This window comes from Zonotrichia leucophrys, chromosome 1 (genome assembly GCF_028769735.1).
Source record: "Zonotrichia leucophrys gambelii isolate GWCS_2022_RI chromosome 1, RI_Zleu_2.0, whole genome shotgun sequence".
NCBI classification, from domain to species: Eukaryota; Metazoa; Chordata; class Aves; order Passeriformes; family Passerellidae; genus Zonotrichia; species Zonotrichia leucophrys.
Genome location: NC_088169.1, coordinates 29,037,074 through 29,059,461, shown reverse-complemented (window position 1 = coordinate 29,059,461; position 22,388 = coordinate 29,037,074). Strand labels below are relative to the sequence as shown.

The window sequence follows — 22,388 nt, the reverse complement described above, 5'->3', positions numbered from 1 at the left end:
GAGGTGGTGGGAGTTGGACAATACTCTCCACCTCTGAGAAAGGTTTATCAATCCCCTGTATTGAGCTGTGTGGTTTTCACTGAGCTTTCCACTGTGCTTTAGCAGCAGAGAATTCCATGACAGGGCTCTAGCAATAACCTTCTGCTCCATCCCCCAGGCCACTTCAGCCCTACCAAGTGCTCTCCTCATCCTCCGTGCCCAGGCAGGTGACACCGCAGATCTGATATTTGAAGTGACACAGCTGAAGGTGGCTATTAGTGGGGAGAAAGCAGCACCACTATGTTTGCTTATCCCTTATCAACACACTTTGAATAAAAGACTGTAATCCTTGTTGATTATATTGACATACATTAAAAAGAGCCTCTACCAAGAGATTGAGAAGTCATGGAGCTAATTAGTAGAAAAGCCATTAAAAGGCATTTTATCTTAAAAGTAGCAAGGTGTGAAAACTCCTTTTTGTTTTTAAGGCAGATCAGTTGTGCGTTGTCAGTTCTAAAGCAAGATCATAAAGCAGGCTGCTAGAGGCAATAATTAAAAAGTAAAAGTCTTGATTTTCCTACTCTTCTGAGAATTTTATTTTTAGAGTGTGTATTAAGTGCATCTGTGTGCTTCTAAACTAAAAGATGTGAAAGGAAACAAATGTGAGACTTGTTTCACATCAGCAGCTTGGCTCATAGGGCTTTCACAGTGGGAGGCTGCTCTTTGGGCTTTCTCAAAAATGGAAAAGCAAAGCTCAGTTTAGCTTGAACGCAACCCAGATTATAAAAGACTAACTTTGGACCAGGCCCAGACTAAAAAAAATCAAAGCACTGCCTTTCCTGGGATTTGCTCACAAGCTCCTGGGACAGTCCCAAGGGCTGCCATGGGTTTGTAACTCCCTTGTGAGTCCGTGGGCTCAGGGGTCACCCCATTGCCTTGTGCTGCTGCACCAGTGCTGGTGCCCTCCTGCCCCTCATGGCAGCATCTGCCCAGCATGGCTCTGGGGACAGCTGAGACAGCTCTGCAACCTCATCCTGCCCCAGTGCTGCCTGCTTGCCCTGGCCCTTAGGAGCCCTGGCTGACAGCTGGGTCATGGACCTCATTTCTCTGCAGGAGCTCCTGCTGCTCCATTTCAGCTGCCTGATGGGCCCTGCAGCCAAAGGCCCTGAGGGTTGTCCTCCTCACAAATCAAAACAGGAAGAGAAGTGTAACAGCAAAAATAATCCAGGCATTAGGCTATGAGCTGCTGTGGGGAATAGAAATCCAACCAAACAAGAACCACAAAACCTAAAAATTCCCTAAATGCCACAGTATCCTAATTATCTCTGTTGAACTCTTTCCCTGGATCTCTCCAGCAGAGTCAGTTTATCTTTTTGCCCTTCCAGGCTGTTGGGTAGCTTTTGGACATGATCCAAAGTCTCCTGAAGTCAGTGAGAAGTTTCCAAGGTCTCTGAAACAAGCCCCAAGTGCAAAGTGGTAAAAAGCATGAGTATCCTGCCTTATACTCCAGGTGAAAATACACACATTCTCCAGGTGCCAAACATCAGAGCTCAGTAAACAGTTCTTTCCCTTTCCCTGTTTCTTCAGTGCATGAGCAAATGTCTCTGATACAGTAGATGAACCTCTTCTCCGAAAGGAGGACAGGACTGGCTCCCTTCTAGCAGTGAAATTGCTATTGGCAGTGGAGCTGCAAATCACAGGAGTGTTCCTTCTCCTGGTCCTTGACTGCATAATTTCACACAAAGCCCTGTTTCAATGATTTTGTCTCCATATGAGACACTTCACCTGGTAACACTGTAGGTCTCTGAATAGTAACCCTCTGCTTCTGGTCCGGCTGCAGAACTGCGCACAATCTCTGAATAATCACTAAACTGCCCATATGGCCCACGCCAACCATGTTTTAAACAGCCAACCTTTAAGTTACATTCTCCAATCAGCAAATAACCTTAGATAGCACAATTTCAGTGGCAGCCTAAGAGATGAGACACTGACTGATGCCACAAGCAGATAAACATCTGCAGACCTGAGTGCCTACTGATCTGACCCTTTGCACCAAGGTTTTTAAAGAGGACAGGTAAGGATCTGGCCATAAAAATAGTTCCACAGGCAGAGAGACAGCAGTAGAGGATAAGGTGACGAGAGGCATTTCAAATCGTCTAATTCATTCAAATTGCTCTGTGGTAGAGTGTGGCATTCACATTCTCTGAAAAAATTCCTTTGCCCAGGGTTTTTCTCTTGGGATGCTGAAAGGCAGTAAGAGAGGCCTCAGAGAAAAGGAAAACAATTCTTATCTCATTTGCTTCTCCTGTGATGTGCTCATGTGGAATGTTCGGAGATGGTTTACCCACAGGTAATTGCCTGATTGGACTCTGGTGTGAGTTGTTTTGACTCATTGGCCAATCAGGGCCAAGCTGTGTCGGGACTTTGGAAAGAATCATGAGTTTTCATTATTATCTTTTTAGCATTCAGTAAGTATCCTTTCTGTATTCTTCAGTATAGTATAGTATTCTTTATTATAATATAGTATAATAAAGTAATAAATTAGCCTTCTGATAAGATGGAGTCAGATTCATCACCTCTCCCCTCATTGGTGGCCCTGCATTTACGATATTAGAACAACTCTGCTTGCAAATAGCTGAGGTGAATGCAAAAAACTTACCTGTGACTTCATAAGCTCTGCTCAGTACGTTTGTGCCAGGCACAAGGACAAGGTTTGCAAAGCCTCTCATGAGGGTCATATCATAAAGGCATTGAATTTTGAAGCAAAAAAATACACATTCCCCTCCTCACTTAGCACCATCTTCTAGTGAAAACGAACATCACAGAGATGTAAGAATAACCCCACATCAAGCCACTACTTGCTGTATCAACTTGGTTTTACCAGAAGTGATGCCTCAGGCAAGTTTCAAAATTTAAATTTCTGCTGCTCTTCACATTTTTCCAACGCTATCTTTTTTTCCCTAAGCTGTTACACCTCCCTGAGAAATTCAGTTTCCGAGTAATTTCCTCCAGCTTTCTTCCTCCTGACCATGGGACTCACTGAACACCACAGATTCACATAAAAACAAAGCTGGATGTTCTGCCCCAGGCAAGATCAGCTGCAGACGTACAATTTCTGACATGTCCTGACCAAATGTTATCTTGTTCTTATTCAACAGCCTTTCTGAACTGTGGCAGCCTTTCTGCTCATGCCTGACTCAGATCTTTAGCTCAATCCATGAATAAAACTTCATGAGTCCTTCTGCAGTCGTGGAGGCCTCCAGAAGGTGGCCAGAGGCAGCTCAAGTAGGGGCACAGGTGCCCTGGGCAGGTTAGGTTAGACACCATGAACACCCTGCTGCGTGCATTTCCATGGTGTGCCAGCCTGATTTGGAATAAAACTCTTGCAAGGTTTTCCTCTCAACCCCTGTGTAATGGTAAAGGCCAAAGGGGTGAAGAGCATCTAGCCAGCTGTGTTGTAGGTACTCAGAGAGAGCAACCAGTGGTGGCACCATAAGTGGAGACATGCAAAGATAAGATTTCTTTTTTTTCCATGGAAGCTGGCAGCCATTGCCAAAATTCCTCTTCTTGGTACCAGTTACTTTGAAAGTTTCCAATGCACACATAAAACAATGAGTGGTTTAGAGCTTATCCTCAATCACCTTACATCTTCACCTCCCTGCTGTGGGCAGCCCATCCCACATTGATTAATTATTGCTATTATTATTGTTATGATTATTGGTATTATTATAAAAACTGCTAACAATGGTAATAAATATAGCACCTGGTTTAGATTGGCTTCTGTCAGCATCTCCCTTTTTAGTGGAGTAAGATCCTTGCTGAAACTTCTTCCTGCCTACAAAATATTATTCTGAACCCCTTCTTCCATCATGCTCACAACAGACACTTTCCAAATATTTTAGTTCATCAGTCACTTCTTGGAAATGTCAGATATGTCTTTTGTGAAGAATTCCTCTTTTTAACTACAGATTGCTATTTTAAGCAAATACTTGGTGAGTGTCCAGGTTTTGCCAGTGGGTCCTGGCATCTTTGGGGGGAAAAAAGGATATTTATGAGCAATGCTGGTGGGTGGAGGGGTGTGCATCAGGCATGTAAAAAGCATACCTTGTGGTTTTAGTGCTGCATGAATTGTAATCACTGAAGGCAGTGAGCTGCATTCCAGTCACTGTGACAAAGATAAAAGGCAAAGATTTGCCTTCCTAATTATTTATGGAAGCTGGTGTTCAACTATGCAATGCTGAAATGGATAGATTTCCTTTCAGAAATGCTGAAATGTTGCCCCTCAAAACATCCACTCAGTCATTGTTGCAGAGATGAATGGTGACACGACAGGAGTGCTATTTGCTGTGCAGGTGTGACTGGAGTGTAGGGCACTTGGGAGTGGCTCCCTGTGCTCCCCAGGTACATCATGTTGTACCTCAGAGACTCCATAAAGCAGGAACATGTGTTGCTGCCCAAAAATAAGTGTCTCAGCCATCCTGGCTGAAACTCCAGATGGGTACAAATCTTCTCCCTCCTGCTCTTCCTTCTGGCTTTTCTCTCTTCCCTCTCTCTTCACTCCAGATTATACTCTGGTCAGTTTTAACATGACATCTGCCAGGCATCTTTCAGCTATTATCAGATGGCTTAGATAAATACTGCCCTGCCCTGGTCTTGGCTGCTCATTCTTACCCAAAAACTACCTTTCCTGCTGGGCTGAAATAATTTCTTTTTTTAAAAAAATGTGTCTGTTGTTTTGGCTGAGTGAATCACCTTAGGCCCATGGAGTCCAAAGCACCATTCAGCTTACCTGAAAGTTCAGGGACATCCTCACTTTTTAAACATCCTCACTATTTTAGACAGTGAGTGCTGCTAAAGAAAACAAGACAAAACTTCCCAGATATAAACTATAAAGACTACTTCAGAAAGTGTTGCTCCAAGTCAACTTTCAAGTGGAAATCATCCCTGGTGGAGCTGGATTCAGAGAGGGAAAAGGACAAGAGAGCCTATGATCCACAAATAACTTGGAGTTTTCCCCTTTTGCCACTCAGTGCTTTTGACCCAGCTGTGGCAGCACATCACTAAAGAAACTACAGCTCTGCCTGCTAAAGCAGAGTTAATCCATGCACATGCTGCTCTGAGCTGACATGGGATTGTAGCAGGAGGTTTTAAAGGAGATCTGCTTAAAGCCTGCGAGCGGCTGGCAGGTCATTTGCATGTCAGAGAACACTCCCGATGGAAACAAGCAAGCATAAACACCTACGCTTTACAAGCCTGCTTCCATGCTCAAAGAAACCTGATGCTCAGCCATGTGGAGAAATCATTTCTTTCCTCTCCACAGCATAAAGTTCACTGAAATGGAAAAGAGCTCTTACAGCGGAGTGCTCCAGCTGGAATTATTAAGTATTTTTAATAGCTAGCAAAATGATGCATTCACTTTATCTGTTACCATGTAAATACTCTGTACTGAATACACTAAAGCATTTTTTGCAAGATTAGTTTGGCTTAGACACATACTATAATAATTTTAATGAAAATGTTTAGGTCTGAAAAAGGATTTAAATATTATTTCCTATCACTTTAGTGCCTTTGTATAAAGGTGAATATGATCCTTTATGTTTCAATGGTTTAAAGCACCCAGCTTAAACTGCATTATGCAGGAACTTCCATGTTGCCATTAATAGCCCAGGTATAATTTGAAGTACAGAGGAAAAATAATAATCAAAACCTGATTTTCCAAGCATTATCTAGTTTGAACAAATCTCACTTATATTAAATAATGTGATTTATTTGCTAAGTTAGGAGAATTAAAAAAAAGACACTAAAAGCAGAATTTATAAAGCATACAGCTTACCTGAGATGTCTCGAGGAGTGTCTCTACAACACATGCTTGCCTGGGCTCATCCTTTAAAACTGAGTTAATAGGGAATTAATGGGAAAACAATGCCACACACTCACCAGACTGGCAGCCATGGCTCTCTGCAAGGATGCCCTCCTTCTGCATCCTTCTCACTGCTGTCCCTGCAGACAGTGGTGGCCTCTTTCCCCACATAAGGCTCACCCAGCAACAAAGCAGTACCAAGTGAGTGGGAGGAAATGTTTTCTATCTGCAGGTCAAGGAGTCCACTTTATTTTTAGTACCTGGATCCTTATCTATCCCACTGCCCCTCTGGGATCAGCTCCCTACCTTGGATTTTGAGCCCATGATCCAACAGTCCCAGGAAGAGACAAAAACCTGTTCTCAGCACTAAGAACTGTGCATACTTATGATATGATTCAGCCAATGGGCATTCCACACATTTAAATATTTTTCTGACCCAGGGTCTTAGGCACCTAATTGGTTCCAGGGAAAACAGTTTCATAATTTGGAAGCCACTGCCCAGCAGAGCTCGGGCATTTGCTGTCCTTGAGCTATTGACACTCAGCCTGAGCACTCTCAGGTAAAAGTTTAGGGTGGTCTGAAAGATGAATCTGGGAGGGAACCACTGAGTTGTCAACATTCAGTCAAAGCTCTTTTCCTTTCAGGCCAGAGGCAGGTGGCTCTCCAGAGTGAAGCTATAACCCCAGCAGGAGCTCTAGCACCCCTTCAGCTGTGGACATGACTTAATATATATATACTTCCTTTATATTCTTATATTGTATCCTCCTACAGAGCACAGCTCTGCCTGGCTCTGCACTGAGACAACTGAGCAGCCTCAAAATGCTCTTTAAAAAACCATAATGTAATCCAGCTTGTTCCCCTGCTTGGTTCAGCATGTGCTTCCCCCCCAAAAAATGTAGTAGCGCAAGTAAAGTGGGAATGTGACATTGGAAACTGCTCGGGAAAATGGGAAGGTTGGCAGAGTATCTTCTAGCTGGAGTAACCACAGAAAGAAAATCTATGGTATCACAGAAAGTTCCTCCACCACTGGAAGCTGTCATGGTCAGAAGGTTTCAGGCTAAGTCTCTGTGTTTCCAACCATCTACTTCCAAGAGATTGTGAGAAAAACCTGTACAGGGGTTAACAGAGGTGGCCAGAGAGCATGGTGCATATCTGTGGGTTTTTCCACAAAAAGATCTTGTCTAACACCACAGAGAGCCCACAACTTCCACTATAGAGCAGCATTATTTGTGTGTGGGAAGGCAGAGAAATCAATCAAATAAACAGGACAGCTTAACAGAAGCCTTCTGCTACATTTGGGGCGTAAAACGATCTTTACTTCACGTTTTTTTCTCTTTACAAGAGGGCATGAAATCTGCCAGAGAGACTCAAGTAACAAGAAGAGTTCAGTCTCATGATTAAGGGACATAAAGTATTGGAACCAGTTTGTGCATGGGGAGTAGTACTATTTTGAGCACAGTTTGGGAGAGTGCTTGTTCAGTGCCATGGTTTGGGAATGGTACTTCCCAAATCAGTACCCCCACCAAGACTCTCTCAAACAACTGCTCTCTCTTGGTCCCACTTCCCCTCCTGCTTCCCACTGTGGTGGGATGGAATTGAGAATTGGAGGCACAAAAGTTGAAGACAACAGCCTGAGGTAAGAACAATTAACTGGAAACAGCAATGAGATAGGAAAAATAAACAGCAACAATAAACTTATAAAACAGCAACAATAAACTTATATATTCAATAATAAACTTATACAGAGACAACAATTCACATGCAAAAATGCTCACCATGAAGACTGTGACAACAAAGAATACCAAAGAAAAAAATGCAGTCTTTCCTCTTTCCCTCATCATTTTAACAGAGGCATATAACAGGAGATATTTTTTAAACAAATGCAAACACAGAATTACTATGGAGTGTTATGATCTGATTATTGAGAGATGCCTCTACCTCTATAAATGAACATTGTTTATCACTTTAAAAATTTCTGTGTTAGCTAATTTATGAATTCCAGTACTCCTCATTTGTTCCTTCTATATCTCATGATTTCATGCATCAACAATGAGAGGGCTGCATTAAGCTGTGAAGCAGCTTTGTGCCTTTCAGGACTTCTGGTATCAGTGGATTGCTATCCCCTTTCGCATCCTGACAAGTTCAGTTTAGGGAAGTGAGCCATTTTGGACCCAGATTATTATTCTGCTTGGCATCATGGTTTCTGCACAGCTGGCTATCAAGACCACAAGAACAGCTATGTTCTTGTGGTTGAGTCCTTAGAAGCCCTACATAGAGTCAAAAAGTCAAGACCTCTGGATGCTAAATGTGAAGCAAAAGAATGAGACCAGAACAGTGAAGGTTCTCCCAAAGTGCCTGCAGGCCCATTCAGAAGACAGGAGAGTAAAGTGGTCCCTTTTCACCGTGCTCATCCTGGAGACAGGCTCTGCTGTGCTATAGCCCTGTACCTTACAGCAGCCCCTCAGCAGGAGAGCAGGGACTGTAGCTCCTGAAACACCTCCTGACTGCTGCTGCAGAGCTTGGGGCTGCTCCTGCAGAGCCAACTTTTGCCATTCCTCCCCCGGAGCTGAGTTTCTGAGAGCACTCTGCTGCCTATCAGCCCCGCTTCAGAGGTGAAGAATTGCTGTTGATAGCCCTCTTCAAGTGAGCCAAACACACCAGGAGGAGCCCTGTGAAGCCTGACTTAGATTAAGGCAGGTAGTGGTTATCCATCATCATGTGTCTGTCATTAGCTATTAATTAAACTAAGTAAAACATAAACATTGTCTTTAGGAACCATTTCCAGGTATTAAGGGTTTGCCCTCATGTATATCCATACCCTAGCACCTGCCAAAGGCAAGTTAAGTAGCTCTTAAATTCTTTGGCTATATGTTTCACACAGTATTTACGCTTAATTTTAGAAATGTCATCCTGCTTTTGGAATGTCTGAAACTTTATGTAATGTTCAATTTTTAGCAACCTGCCTACTGTCAGTCTACACCAATGACAGCAACTAAATCTGTCTGGGAGCCTGAGAAGGATTTCCAGGAAAACCCTTGATAAGATGATACAGTGCATTATTCAAGTTGGTGCTGGCCTATCTTCTTGGCTCTGAAGCCAAATTAATATTTTAGCTGATATGGGGCTTCCCCCACAGTTGCTGCCTCTCACCCCTTCTGCAGCACATGTGATGGCTCCTAGCAGTCCCTAGGCTGTGGCAACCTGTTGGGAACAGGCTGGACACGTGCACACCCCCATGAGAACCTTCCAGCCCAGCTGCCTATTACTCTGATCCTCACATCCTCTGATCCTCACATCCTCTGATCCATCCCCAAACACAGGTGTGCCCACGGAAGCAGAGGCTCAGGAGGATGTGTGGGTGGCAGTGCTAGCACCACATGGACTTGCTTATCTGCCTGGATCTCACTCAGGCCTCATTAGTGTGCCCCTGTTCATCCATCCCAGAGCTAGAGGGTGGCTGGGGTGTTTTAGCAGGTCACCATATGATCCATCTGCTTGCATCCAGCTGTGGAGGTGTATTCCTAGTCAGAACTTAGCCAAGGGCCTGGTTTTCTTCTGCTATGTCAGTGGGCTTTGGCTCCCTTCTGGTAGCATAAGCCATTGTTCCAAAGTCTAAAAATCAAGCATCTCTTTTTGTGCTATGTGGTTTTCTTCACTGAGACATCAACATCAGAGTCAGATAGGGAAGAGACGGACCTTGGCCCAAAAAGCAGGAATCTCTCCTGTTGTCTGCTATTTAGACAGCAGTCTCAGGTAGTGTAAGCTTGGTCTGCATTTTTGATACAGAAATTCTTGGAAAATTCCAAAACTGCAAAATTTGCAGAAAGCTTTCTATGGAAAGGAAATAGTTGCAGGTTAAAAATTATTGTATGTATTCAAATAAGGGCTACATTTTTGAGAAGTCAACAGAGGATAATGCCATTGCCTTAAACCTAAGTGAACCTAAAAGAGGATACAAAGATGAGCTTTAATTGGTGACGTATGTCATCATAAAAATCATCCTAGTGATGTCTCAAAGGAAAAATTCTTCTGTGTCTTCTTATTCTCTACTCTCATGTCCTTTCCCTACTAATTACTAAATGTTCTTACAAGTCTGAAGACAAAAATGCAAAGAATAATTTTATTCTTTAGAAATTGCTCTCTTCTTTATTCCTTTGCAACCCCCATGCCTTATTTCAGCATGTACAGTCAGTTGTTTAATATGTTTACAGTCAGTTGTTTAATATGATTAGCAAATAGAAAGAAAATATTTATAAAATTGAACCTAAAGGACATCTTCATTTCTATTATCTTGGCAGAGTCAAGACACCATATTTTGTAAGATACTAGATTTTGAAACATCCGTGCTCTGAATATCCTTGAGTCCTGGGTGTGAAAGAAATGAAGCTATAGCTTTCATCTCAAAGGAGTTTAGCAAAAATTATGTTCAGAGTTTTTTCTCAGCCTTTCACCTCACAGACTTTTTCCATATTTATCCACCATGAAAAAAATTTAAGCTGCCACCTAAATTAGCTTTATATCTTTGTGGATGTCCTGGCTAAGGCTCACCAGATGAAGCAGTGTTTGCTCAATTCTAGCAAAGTCTCAGCAGTAGCCATGAACGATTTTGCAGGCAGGTTCTGCCTTAGAAGTGAAGGAGTGAACTTTCAGCTTTGGGGGTTCATTACTGCCAAGGCTATGCATCTTCTCTGCCACTTTGCTAGTGGTGCCCTGGAAAGCAATACAGCTAGAAGGATTTTGAAAAAAAAAATGTAGCATTTATTGTTTTGCTTGGTAAGTATATGAGCCTTTGATCTACTGTATCTGTGCCTGTCTCAAGGCATGGTATCTACCCACCACTGTTTTCCTAGCTGTGCCTAGACACTCCCCTCTGAAACAATTCCTTTTTAGAGCGTCTCCTTGCTCTGTGCCAGGCACTTTGCTATCCGCCTGAGCAGATGGAAATATGCGTGCCTCTAACAAATGTGACCTTGTTAAGCTGCTCATCCTTCATGTCTGAGCGAGAGAGAGCAGAAAAATGTTACACCCACCACCTTCCAGAGGGCAAAGAGCCTCCAACGGCACGCGCTTGCCGTGCTGTGAGGTGTCTCCTGGTAACGCTGCCTTGATATGATCAACACGGCAGCTACTGCTTCTCAGCATCTCAGCATTGCTATAAAGCATATGCTTGCCTGCACACCAACGCCTGCTCCCTCTTCAGCTCCTGGAAACCCACCTGGGGGCTAAATGTGGGGTGCCGGGAAGGAGCAGTAGCACAGCAGTAGCTGTCATTTCGGCAGCCTTTGAAAAGGTAACGTGAGAGATAAGCACAAAAATAGAATGGTAATGTGTGTATGGAAAAAGAGAATAAATGGAGGTTTGTAAATAGCTTTGCTCTGTGACTTGCTACTAAAAAAAAGTTCTAAAAGAACTGCTGCAGCATAATTGGTGTTTGTCTCACTTCATACAAGATACAAGAAAGTTCTAAGTCTAAAGTCTGTGAGCGTGACCGAAGAAGTAGAACATGAACCTCCAGAGAGTAATTCATCTGACCTCTCTTAGGTTGTTTGTCCTCTGGAGCAGCCTATTCACTCCTAGAAGAAATTGTGTTATTCTTAGCCCTTGAGGGCTCCAGTCAGTTGCTCACAGGGAGCTGTTTCCAGCTACTGAATATACCCTGTGGTCTCTGAGACACCTGTGTGGGGCAGGAGGGAGGACACAGGAGCTGGAGGTGGCCTGTGCTGCTGTGGCTGCATGAAGGAGCCCAGGGCACCACACAGGGCACGAGCCAAGGTGTGGGCAGTGGAATGAACTCCCTAACCTTCAGGTTCTTACATCATGGCTGATGTTTCTTCACGCAAATACAATACCACCAATAGCCACACTCAGCCCATTGTCTTAATAAGGACAAAAAGTGTGACTGTTATAACTCCATGAACTTCAGGGAACCAAGCCCCACCCCTGTCCCTCTGCCAAAGTGCTCTGTAGAGTGTGAGGTCCAAGGGCTGCTCCCAATGTGAGTCACAGCTGAGGACCACATTTCAGTGCCTTACAAGTTACCTCCTCACCTTAAGCATCGTCCTAGCAGAGGAAGATTCTTGAAAGGTGGCAGGGAAATCCAAGGGAATGGCTGCAGAAACGTGAGGTTGGAGAGTGGGGAGAGCTGACAGTGAGCAAGGAAGGGGTTGCAATGACCTTTGGTCCATCCTAAGCCTTCTCACCCCTCCTCCATATCTTTTTATATCTTTCACACCCTCTTCATCCACTACTGGCATTTCTTTCCAAGTTTTGTAGCTGCTGAATACAAGGGAAGGAAGAATATGCAATTAGAATATACTAACAGAATATATCATTAGGGACGCGTAGGAATTTTTTGCATCTGGCACTACAATCATTTGAAATTGAATAAATCTAAGCCTTTCCAGCATATTTAAGACTGTTGAAGCCTGACAGTTGACAACAGAATGACTTGGCTTTCATCATTCACCCTTTGTCTTTGGTGGCAGTATCTCACTGATGCAGTGAGGTAAGGAGTGAGGTACCAAAACCTCATGTCTGTTTTTCAGGCAGAGCAGTGTGGGTGAATGATAGCAGCTCTTAAAAAGTATTGGCTCACTGAGCAGTTGTTAGCAATACACAAGAAAGTCTTAGAAGAGAGACAGCCTAAAAATCAGACACAAGTTCACCCCTGGGACAGCTTAAAAGGAGCTACCGATACCCCATATCTCTCCTTTGTTGGGGTGGTGAGGTGGCTGCCAGCCAAGTGTGTGTTCTCTCCTTTTAGGGTCTAGGTCACTGCTATCAGCAAATTGTTTTCATGTTTGGTAAACCAGCCAACTTGTGACCTATTAGCTGCTGACAAGTGAAGAAGGTGCTCTTCTATCCCTGGTAAAATAACCAAAAATTAATAGGCCAAATTATCAAATCTGATTGGGTGCTTCTCTGGTGTTCAGGAAATGAACAGGAGCTGGCAAATATCCAACTGCAAATGACCAGCTAGAAATGCCTCTCCTGGTCTCCCCAAATCACAAGAAGAGCAAAAATGGAGGAGAAGCAGGTAGAGATGTTCCCCATGCAAAGCTAAGCTTAACCCAGGTCCCTGCATCAGTGTGAGGTGTCTTACCCCACAGGTACAGACTGTTGAGAAAACACAACTGGACTTCTCCTGGTAGCTCTCACTTTCTGAACCAGCCTAGATTAGACTGTAGGCCAACCAAGCAACTGACCACAGCTTTTTGCCAAGCAGCATTTCTTGGGGTAATCCATGGTGGTACAGTGCTGTGTCTGAACAGGGGCAGAGAGATGCTATCAGCAGCTTCTGAGAATGTTTCAGCAGTGAAAAAGAGAAGAGATTCTTTTACCACTGCCCTAGACCCACAAGAAATTGATAAACTTCCACTTTTCCTCCTTCCCTCTTGAAAACACCTCTCTTAAAAGGGGCATAAGATTTCTGTCCTCCTTAGCTGCTCTCTCTGTAGACAAGGGAGGAAAGGCAGCCTCAGAGTGGGAGGCATCTCCAGGCATCACTGGAAAGAAAACAGAAAAAAACCCCTTCTTTTCTGGCAAGGAAAACGTTGGCAGTGTTAATCATTGACAGTGCCAAGTGTTAAGAAAAAGACAAACAATGAGGCAGATTTCAACAAACATGAGATTAAAAGCAGTGCCTCTGGCTTGTGTTAATGGCCTCCTGATACTCGGGCTTGTGATGTTAAGGAGAGGTTGTATATGTGTGGGATGGGAAAGATTAGCTCTTAACCTTACAGGTTGGCTTTATCTATCACATGAAGATGTCTTTTTAAAAAATTAAATGTGGGATTCTTACTCAGCCTTCTGTTTTCAGAATGTGAGGCTTGATGTAAAAGATCAAATCATTGAACAAAAGTATAAATGGCCATCATGTGCAACATGTTGTGGCCTTTTTCTCTTTCCAGGTATTTCTGCTTAAAGTATCATAAAGTAATCCTCTACCACAACTAAGACCGGGGAGCAGCATGCAGTAATTTTCTCAATTTTAGATCTTGTGGCTGTGTAGACTCTTGTTTCACCACAAACTCTACTTTTGTAGAGACCAATACTCTGCTTTTTGTTTAAATTAGTCTCCTGGCTCCATCAGGACAGGTTCGATTTTTGCAGGAGCTGGGATGGGCCATGGCCAGTAGCTGGAGGTTGTTCTATGCCACCTCAATGTTGCCAAGTGTGGGAAGAAGAAACTTTCTCTTTCAAGGAGAAGGGTTTCCTTCTGGTGCAGCCAGCATGGCAGAAGGAGCAGTGAGGTAGCACTGGCTCTGAGCCAGAGTGGCAATGGGGATGGCATGGAGGAGGGGGCAGCTGGGTTTTGTCTCCTGTGGTGAGAAATAATGTCTGTTTTCTTCTACCCTCTGTCATCAGTATTGCAGCTCTTGCTGTTTGTTTTCTTATCTCATTGCTGTTTCCAGTAAGTTGTTCTTATCTTAAACCATGATCTTTATTTTTTGTGCTTCCAATTTTCCTCTCCAGCACATCTCAGGGGAAGGGGGAGAGGGATAAGGAGGAGGTTACCAAGCAAGTAGCAGTATGGTTTGGAAAGTCTCAGTGGGAACACTAACCTGGGAAGTACCATTCCTAAACCACAACAATTGTCCAGAATCTTCCTTCAAAACTGTTTTTGGTGAAAACCAATGTAACACTTATTTTCCCAAATAAGTGTTTGCTTTCCAAAACAAATATGTAATGTATTGAGAAAATAAATTTAATTAATTGAAACCTTGACCCTAGGACCTTATGAAAGCTGTGGTTCAGTGGTTCCCCTGCATCATCTTGATTCCTACCATGTTCCACTGCTTCCCCAGAGAACACAACTCTGCAGCAGCAGAATTGCAAGGTCACAGGCACCACTTGCCCAGCAAGCCTGCTGTGCGTGGAAAGGATGTGGATGTGAGAGAGCTAAAAAACAGATCTCAACAGTCACTGCAGAGACATTTCTAAAGTACCTTGGTTCTTGGTGGAGAGATTTTTAAAAATTAAAAAAAAAAAACATAGATGTTTCTGGTTTGTTAGTTTTTTTTTTTTTTTTTATATACAATCAGATTTTGCTTGCAAAGTAAGGAGGAAGCATTTGTTTTCTCTCAGCTGGTACAAACAATTTTTGCACCTGTGTAATTTGGCACTCGATGCATAATTATGTTTCTGTATTGCCATAGTGCCTGAGAACCCTGACAGAGACCAGAACTTCAGAGAAACCAAAACATTTCTTTCTTGAAGATGAGGTAGCAGATTTCGAGCTGACAAATAGCAAATTTAAAAAATAAAGAATTTCAAGATTTTTTTTTAAAGAATATCTTTTAAAAATAAAGAATTTTTTAAAATTGTTTGAAAAAATTCTTAGTATCGTTCAGACCACAATGAGAATTTAAAATACAGATAAACTAAAATAGGGATGCATTGAGATTTCTGTCTATAAGATGATACATTTGAAAAATTGCCAGTTTAGGTGCAACATGTACACCAAATACAATTAGAAGCAGAGACTTTTTAGCAATTAAATACAAGACAGGGTCCTACTGTTCCATGCAAATAAAAAGTTGGAAAGTAGTTGTTTATGAATTTGTGTTAGATTCAGCATTATCAGACGATACCTAAGCTCAACCCAAAACTTCTTCTTTGTTTGGTGTCAATTCTCTGATGTCTAATGAGGAGATAACCTCAACCCTACTTCCCTCTAGGGTTTTGTTGCTCTAGCTAATTGCTTATTTGCATGACTCCCGTGGAGGAAAAAATAAAAAAAAAAAAAAGAGCTGTATTTAACCCTTCTAACAACGTATCTTGAAATTATCAGAGTCTTCAAAGGTTGTTGGGCGATACACACACAGTGTGACTGGACAGAAGGACATCTGCAACAGTGTGCCCAACAAAATGCTTTCCCCCTTACAGAGTTTTGTGGCATCCAGAAGCCTAACAACCTTTCGTATCAGGCTCCTCTCTATCAGTTTAAATAGGAAAAGCACTTGAAAGCTAAGTTCCTATTTTTGTCTTTATGATGGCATTTCAAAACTTTTCCCAGAATCATCTCTCATGTGTTAAAGAAACTCCTGTGTGGGAGGAGAGAAATAGTGCTGAGCAAGATCATGAACAGCATGGGAAGGCTGTCTGCCAGATTTTGCCTCATCATCCTCAAATTCAGTTCTGAAGGAGTCCTGAGTCACTTTCACGGATATAAAAGTAGAATATTTTCACAAATCTAAGTAAAGATATGGGATTTTACTTCTACTTTTTCTGCTGGCTTCTCAGCTCTGTATTTTTCTTGCCCACTTTTCCATTTCATCCTTGGATTTTCTCAGCCTTCATTTGCTCAGTAATTCTCTGGTTTATGTCCACAGCCTTGTTAGTGTTGTCACTCAGATGCTGCAGGAACAGACAGCGTGCTGGTGTCCAGAGGAAAAGGAGGAGTGTGGGTAGGTCAGATCACACCTCTGCCACGTTCACACCTGTGCTGTGGCTGACCTGTTGTGTTGTCTGGGGGTGTCTCCCTGCTGGGTACCCCAGAGAGCCCCAGTCACACCAGAGGAAAGGCTGTCATCCCTCTGACTGTGCAGGAGAGAGGTGAGGAGAGAAAGGAGGGAAGTCTTCAGGCAGAAGAGAAAATGAAATGGGAGACTTCCCTGTCTCTGGCAAAGGTTAAGACAAGTCCAGACAGGGACAGGAATGTCATTCAATTGTTGAGAGAAAGAGAGATAAGAAAAAGAGTAGTACTTCATCTGATATGGTTGTCTGTGGTCCTTGAGTAAGGAAGGCTCAGCAGTTCCAGTGCAGGTACAGATGGGTGAGGCAGAAGCATGGGCAGTGTTGGTCAAAAACTCTTCAGTGGTCAACAGACCCCAAGCCTCTTCCATGGCCAGGGAGAAGGGCAGTTCTCTTCCACCAGTGCCATTCCAAGCCTGTTTGACTTCAGAAAAAGGATGGCTTGACCCTTACTCATTGACCTTTTAGATGATGGCATAAAGGTCACCTCTGGTTTTAACAGCCTTTTAAAATAAAAAAAATAAAAGGTCACATGGACTCCAATATATGGTTAAACTTTGATCATTCTACAGAGCTTTGCTGTGTCATGGGACAGAATGAGGAAATGGCTGTTGGCCTTTTCTCTTTAAATTCATAAGGGAGGAGACAGAAGTTTTTCCTTCATCTACACAAGTAACTTAAATGTTATATCAGGAAAAAATTCTGTATAGAGATGTTTTCACTATTCTACTGGATCATATGATTAATCTTCTCCTGCTTTTTTTTCTCACAGGTTTTATTTCAGGTTACAAAGCATGGCAACTGAATTCTTTTTTTGTTGTTCTAGTTTTATTGATTTATCTTTTCCTTCTTGCTTCTTCCTCAAAGTTTACATAGCAGTCAGTCATCTGCACCACCTCACCTAATTAGATGAGAATGTCCAAGTCTTCTGATGAGGAGCAAAAAGTATTATTAGGGCATTCTGCTTATCTATTACTGATACCCATTTTAATACCTTAATTAACAAAGTAGAGGGAATACACTCAAAGATCAACATGAAATCCAGACTAAAGCAATAAGTCAATAATACATTTAAGATTGTCAGGTGGTCTGTAGGACTGAATTTTAGACAGTAATTTCATTTAAGGAATGGTAGCTGATCAATGATTATAAACCGAGTGGAGGTCATAAAAGTTCCTGACATACCATGGCTGCTCATTGTGAAATAAAACCTGTTTGATCCACACACACCACTACATCAGGATATCCACCTGGGAAATGTACCCAGGGAATAAGTCTTACATGTTACTGATGTAAAACTACAGCTGCTTTAGAGAAGAATGTTCCACAACTACCTATAATCAGGATCTGTCCATCCTCGCCATTATTTAGAAAACAGCTTTCTTTTGGGGGGAGTAAACTACAATGACATAATCTGTCTCCTAAGGTATCTGAAAAGAGATATAAACATGTGCGTACAAGAACATCAATCCTCCCCCATAATATCCTTGCAGTATCCATAAATGACTATAAATTATTATTACATTTATGTTAAAAAACCCAGTATAATATGTCTAAACATTTTTTTTAAGTAAGATGCGGCTGTTAGTTAAGTTTAGAAATGTTGCGCTGTAGGAGTAGCAGCAAGAATGACAATTTAGTGGGAAATACCCCTGCGAGTTGTGATTTTGTTTATTTCTGACTACAGATGAAGAGAAGAAGAAAAACAAAAGTCTGTTGGAAAGAACCTTATTGGGATTAGATATTTACAACATTCCAAAAGGCACATCTCCTTTATCTCCCTCTCATCCTACAGCTCATTTCAACAATCAGAAGGCCATACCCAAGCTCCTGCTGGACAGTCAACAGAGAGCATCATCCCCCTGGGCTTGCAGACAGGCCAATTCCAAGTCAGCAAGCACATCTCCAGGAAAAACATCTTTATTTTTTCAGTGCGGCCACTGTCCCTTGGCCTCTTTTTTGAAGTCCATTGCTTTCAAGAGCTGTGAGCATCCAGATGTCTCTCATCTCAACTGAGAGAGTTTCCTGAGCAGTTTTCCTTCCTTGCTCTTCTGCAGTTCATAATTCTGACATGAGCCATCTCTTCATGGGATAGGAAGTCACTTCATGAATAGGACAACATTTCGTGGATCATTAGGCACCCCAGCACAGGAGGATTGTTTGGAGGAACAAGGGAAAATGGAGAGTACAGTGACAGACATTTTTACTCTGTCGTATCCTAGATCCTGAATGCTTGAATAATTTATGCTTGTGCACAGATTCCTCAGTGAGAAGACAAAACAAAATCTGATAATGTTTCTTTTAAGCAAGTCCCAACAAAATCATAGATCTTTCTTGCCAGATAATGAGGTTGCTGGTTTTTTCCTTCTCTTTTTTGAAGGCATTGTATGAATTTTTGTAGTCTTGGGTTATTGCCCTGGAGAATGGCCCATAATTTGAGTTACTGAACATACTGTCTTTGTTATGACTTTGAATGGGGTTGGTTCTAAATAAATCATGAATAACAAGAAAAAAACACAGCAAACAAATACAGAAGCATCCATGTGACCAGACCAGAAAGACTAGCCTTTTGTATCCAAGTAAATAATGTGGTGGGAAGTGGATCCGCTCACACTGAAAATGACCATTAAAGGTCCTGGTAATGGCTGCAAACTTTGCATGCCCAGCACAGTGGTGGTTCGTGTGCTGCCTTACACTTTTCATGGTGGGCTTTCTCAGGCACCAGAGAAACCCCTGCCTCAGTAGGAAGGTCACATAATTTCAGCAGAGGAAGCCTCATGAGGCCTTCAGCATGAGAGCAAGGATCTCATGAAGGTTTGTAGGGCATTCAGGCATATTCCCCATGTGGAGCAGTGAGATGAAGGTGGCACAGGTCTAAGAACAAATTCCTTTGGAAAAGTATCAGCAACAGGCTATCTGGCAGCTGTGCAGGCACAGGGTTATCCATGTATTGAGAGAGATTCACTTTTCCCAGTTGGCATATCCAACATCCAAAGATAATTTGTGTGTTGCCATCATTTCATGTCTGTCAGTCAGACTGTCTTGGTACAAGCACTGCCCATTGCTCAGCTGCTCATGTGTCATCTGCACAGAGACGTGCTCCTCTTGGCCACTACAGATCATGTTTCTTGCCACCACTGCATGAGTTCCCAAAAATATGGCATGCAGGCTGTGCAGGTCCTCCAGGAAAGGACAAAGACATGGCTCTGTATATGTTCTGGACAGCTTGAGGGACTGCTTCCCAGCTTTCCTCCCCCAGTTTTTGCAGAAGGAGAAGCTCCAGTGGTCTCCCACCTGAAGATACTTCTGGAGCCAAACAAATATTCAAGGGATTAAAAAAAACTTATTGTAGTACAGAAAGAAATATTTCTTCATTAGCTTTGGCAAAGGCCTACAGACTTCTAATTCATAAGAGCTTTATCCCTGTTTTCTGCTTTAGAACTGATCCAATTAGGGTTCAGACCTTTCCTGGTTTAAACAAAATCTGTGCTACAAATCCTAGCGTGTAGGTGATGTGCTGATATGTGGGAATGAAGGGATATGCTAAAAATATAAATGCACTTAAGGGAATAAAATAACAGGGGAGGAATACAGGAGGAAATTATTATTTAAATGCTAGAAAAAAGCAATGATTTGGTTCACATAAAGTAGGTAAAGAAAATAGTTCAAGTGTCATTTTTATCTTTGTAATATTTCTTTAAAAACTGTGAAAGTGTTTGTAGCTGGCTGAAGATCCTCTGGGACAACAAGTACATTCTAGCAGCATTATCTTCTCAGTCTGTTCCTATGACTGTTGTGTACTGCTGTTGTGACAACAGATTAGCTGCAGCTATTCCAGTTTCCAATTGAATTTGGATTAATGGGTCATTTTAAGGTCTTCTCTAAATCTATTGCATACTCCACATAAATTATATGAGAACTGGGGTATTTTGGAAGTAAAGAAAATGTTTTCAAAAACCCATATATTGCTAAAGGGTTTGTTTTTTTTTTAGCCTCGTGCCTTTGTCATTTTTCCAACGGAAAATGGAGAAAAATGTAGTCCAGGACAATGTAAAAACTTTCTCTGTTTAGCTGTATGGTGTTAATATTTCATTCTAGTCCTTCACAGTGCATAAACTTGAAGCTCAGTGAAATAAATGGGGTAGCTGGAATTCACAAACATAGCTGCAAATCCTATTAGCAGTTAAACACAACAGGTCTGAAATGCACCCTGGTGTGCATGAAATCTACTGTGCAAACACAAAATAATCACTTCGGGTTGAGTGACATTTGCAACTTATAGGTAAAAATACTCAGAGAACTTGGTGTATTTAAGCAAGTCTGCCTTTTCCTGAAAGTGTCTACTAAGTCACTTGAAACTTAACATTTAATAGAGGGGAGAGAAAAGCCGCCAAGGAGATGTCCTGGTCTAGTACAAGGCTGGATTGTGACAATAGATGGGCCTGTTACACGGCAACTAAAGAAAAGCAGGAGGGTGTTTAGCTTCCAGCAGCACTAAAGTAAACAGGTAAGAGTGGGAGGCTGGATGGGGATGTGCCTCTGTTACGCACTGGAAACTGCTATCCAGGATATCTAAACACATTCCTGGTGCTCTTCCAGGCAGCACCTGCCTCTCACATCCATGCTCAGGTCTAAAACACTCGTGTGAGCAGCCTTGTTCCAGCTGCTGTAGCAGTCACCACTCAGGAAGAAATGCAGTCCATTTTTTAAATTAGCCATCAGTCTCAGAGACTCAGCAGGAGATACTGCAGTGACATTGACTGCATGGCCATGAGTTCCTCAGTCTTTGTAGGACCAGATCTTCCACTCCATCCTGATGTGAGGAGGGCAGGGCAGGAGAAAGGAGAAAAAGGAAAAGAAAGGAAAGGAAAAAAGAAAGTGTTCCCACTAAAATACTTGCCCCAGCTCCGGGGCAGCTAATGATGGAAAATGCAGCATTTACTTTTGTAACTTATTCCAGCAATGAACAATCTCACAGCCAGAAACGTTTATTCCTGTTTCTGGTTTGAATGCACTTGGATTTAACTTCCAGGTATTAAAGCATTCTCTCCTGCCCCTCACAGGAAATTACACCCAGGCACTCAACCCCCCTCCAGTTTGTTTTTGAAGAATTAACAGATTCTTCCTGTATCAGAGCACATGGCAGTTTTTCCAACCTTTAATTCATTCTGGCAGCTCTTTGCTGCAGTCTCAGTAGCCTTTCAAGTCCCTTTAAAAAGGGGCACACCAGAATTATGTGCTGGTATCTGGGTTGACAACAGAGCTAAATTTATCTCACTGCTCCTCTGATTTTATACTCAGGATCCCACATGCCCTGGGTGACGGTGGTGCTCCTTCTATGCCGTCACCTCTCAGGCTGCTGTTAGGGGCTGATGTTTCTGAGGATACAGCTCCCCAGTCTGAGAGGATGGGCTGGCTCTTTTCCAGCTGTGGCTCTTCCAGGTCTGATCACCACTTGGCACCAGCATCAAAGCATGTTTTGGTTGTTACACCTCATCTTGGGGAGGGAGGATACATCTACAAGTGCTCATGGATGCCCTAGGCTGGAGGCAGATGTCAGACCCCATCTTCCTTCAGTGATCGAGGTCACTCAGTATCACCATCCTTCCCTCACCATTATGTCCTGTTTCCTAATCTACACCTGAAGATATTATTATGATGATTATGATTATGATTAGTTAGAAATAATCTTATGTATGCTTCTCAGTTTGAAGTGATGAACAGAGTCAAATTCTAATACAAATGTCTGTGGGACTTGACTAGAAATGACCATTTATGAGTACCCATGGGCAGACAATTTTTGGCGTCTGTCATACAGACAGTTTAGGGCATTTCGTGTGTTATATTCATAGCACTAGCCCATGTGTCAGGTAAGATATTGTTAAGGAGAATCTAAGAGTACTTCTTATGCTGTCAAGCTCCTTTATGCCACAAACTTGTCATTTCATCAGAAAAGGAAATCAGTCTTTATAAACAGATTGATTTTCCATAAGGCCATGTTGATCAGTATTAATTTAATTCTCTACCTTTGTTTCTTTTTTAATTTTCAAGGTCTTTCATTATTTTGAATTTG

General features: G+C 42.4%; 1 protein-coding gene across 4 annotated transcripts in view; it reads right to left on the bottom strand.

Annotated features, from left to right (window-relative positions):
* FHL2 (four and a half LIM domains 2) overlaps window positions 1–22,388 on the bottom strand; it is a 140,664-nt gene that overhangs the window by 48,758 nt on the left and 69,518 nt on the right. The window contains exon 1 of one of the 4 annotated variants that reach the window (XM_064710136.1): window positions 5,917–5,931. The exons of the other annotated variants lie outside the window; for them this stretch is intronic. Within the exon in view, the coding sequence (XP_064566206.1) occupies window positions 5,917–5,931 (15 nt within the window). Of the gene's footprint in view, window positions 1–5,916; window positions 5,932–22,388 lie in introns of those variants that run through there. 4 annotated transcript variants of the gene reach the window in all.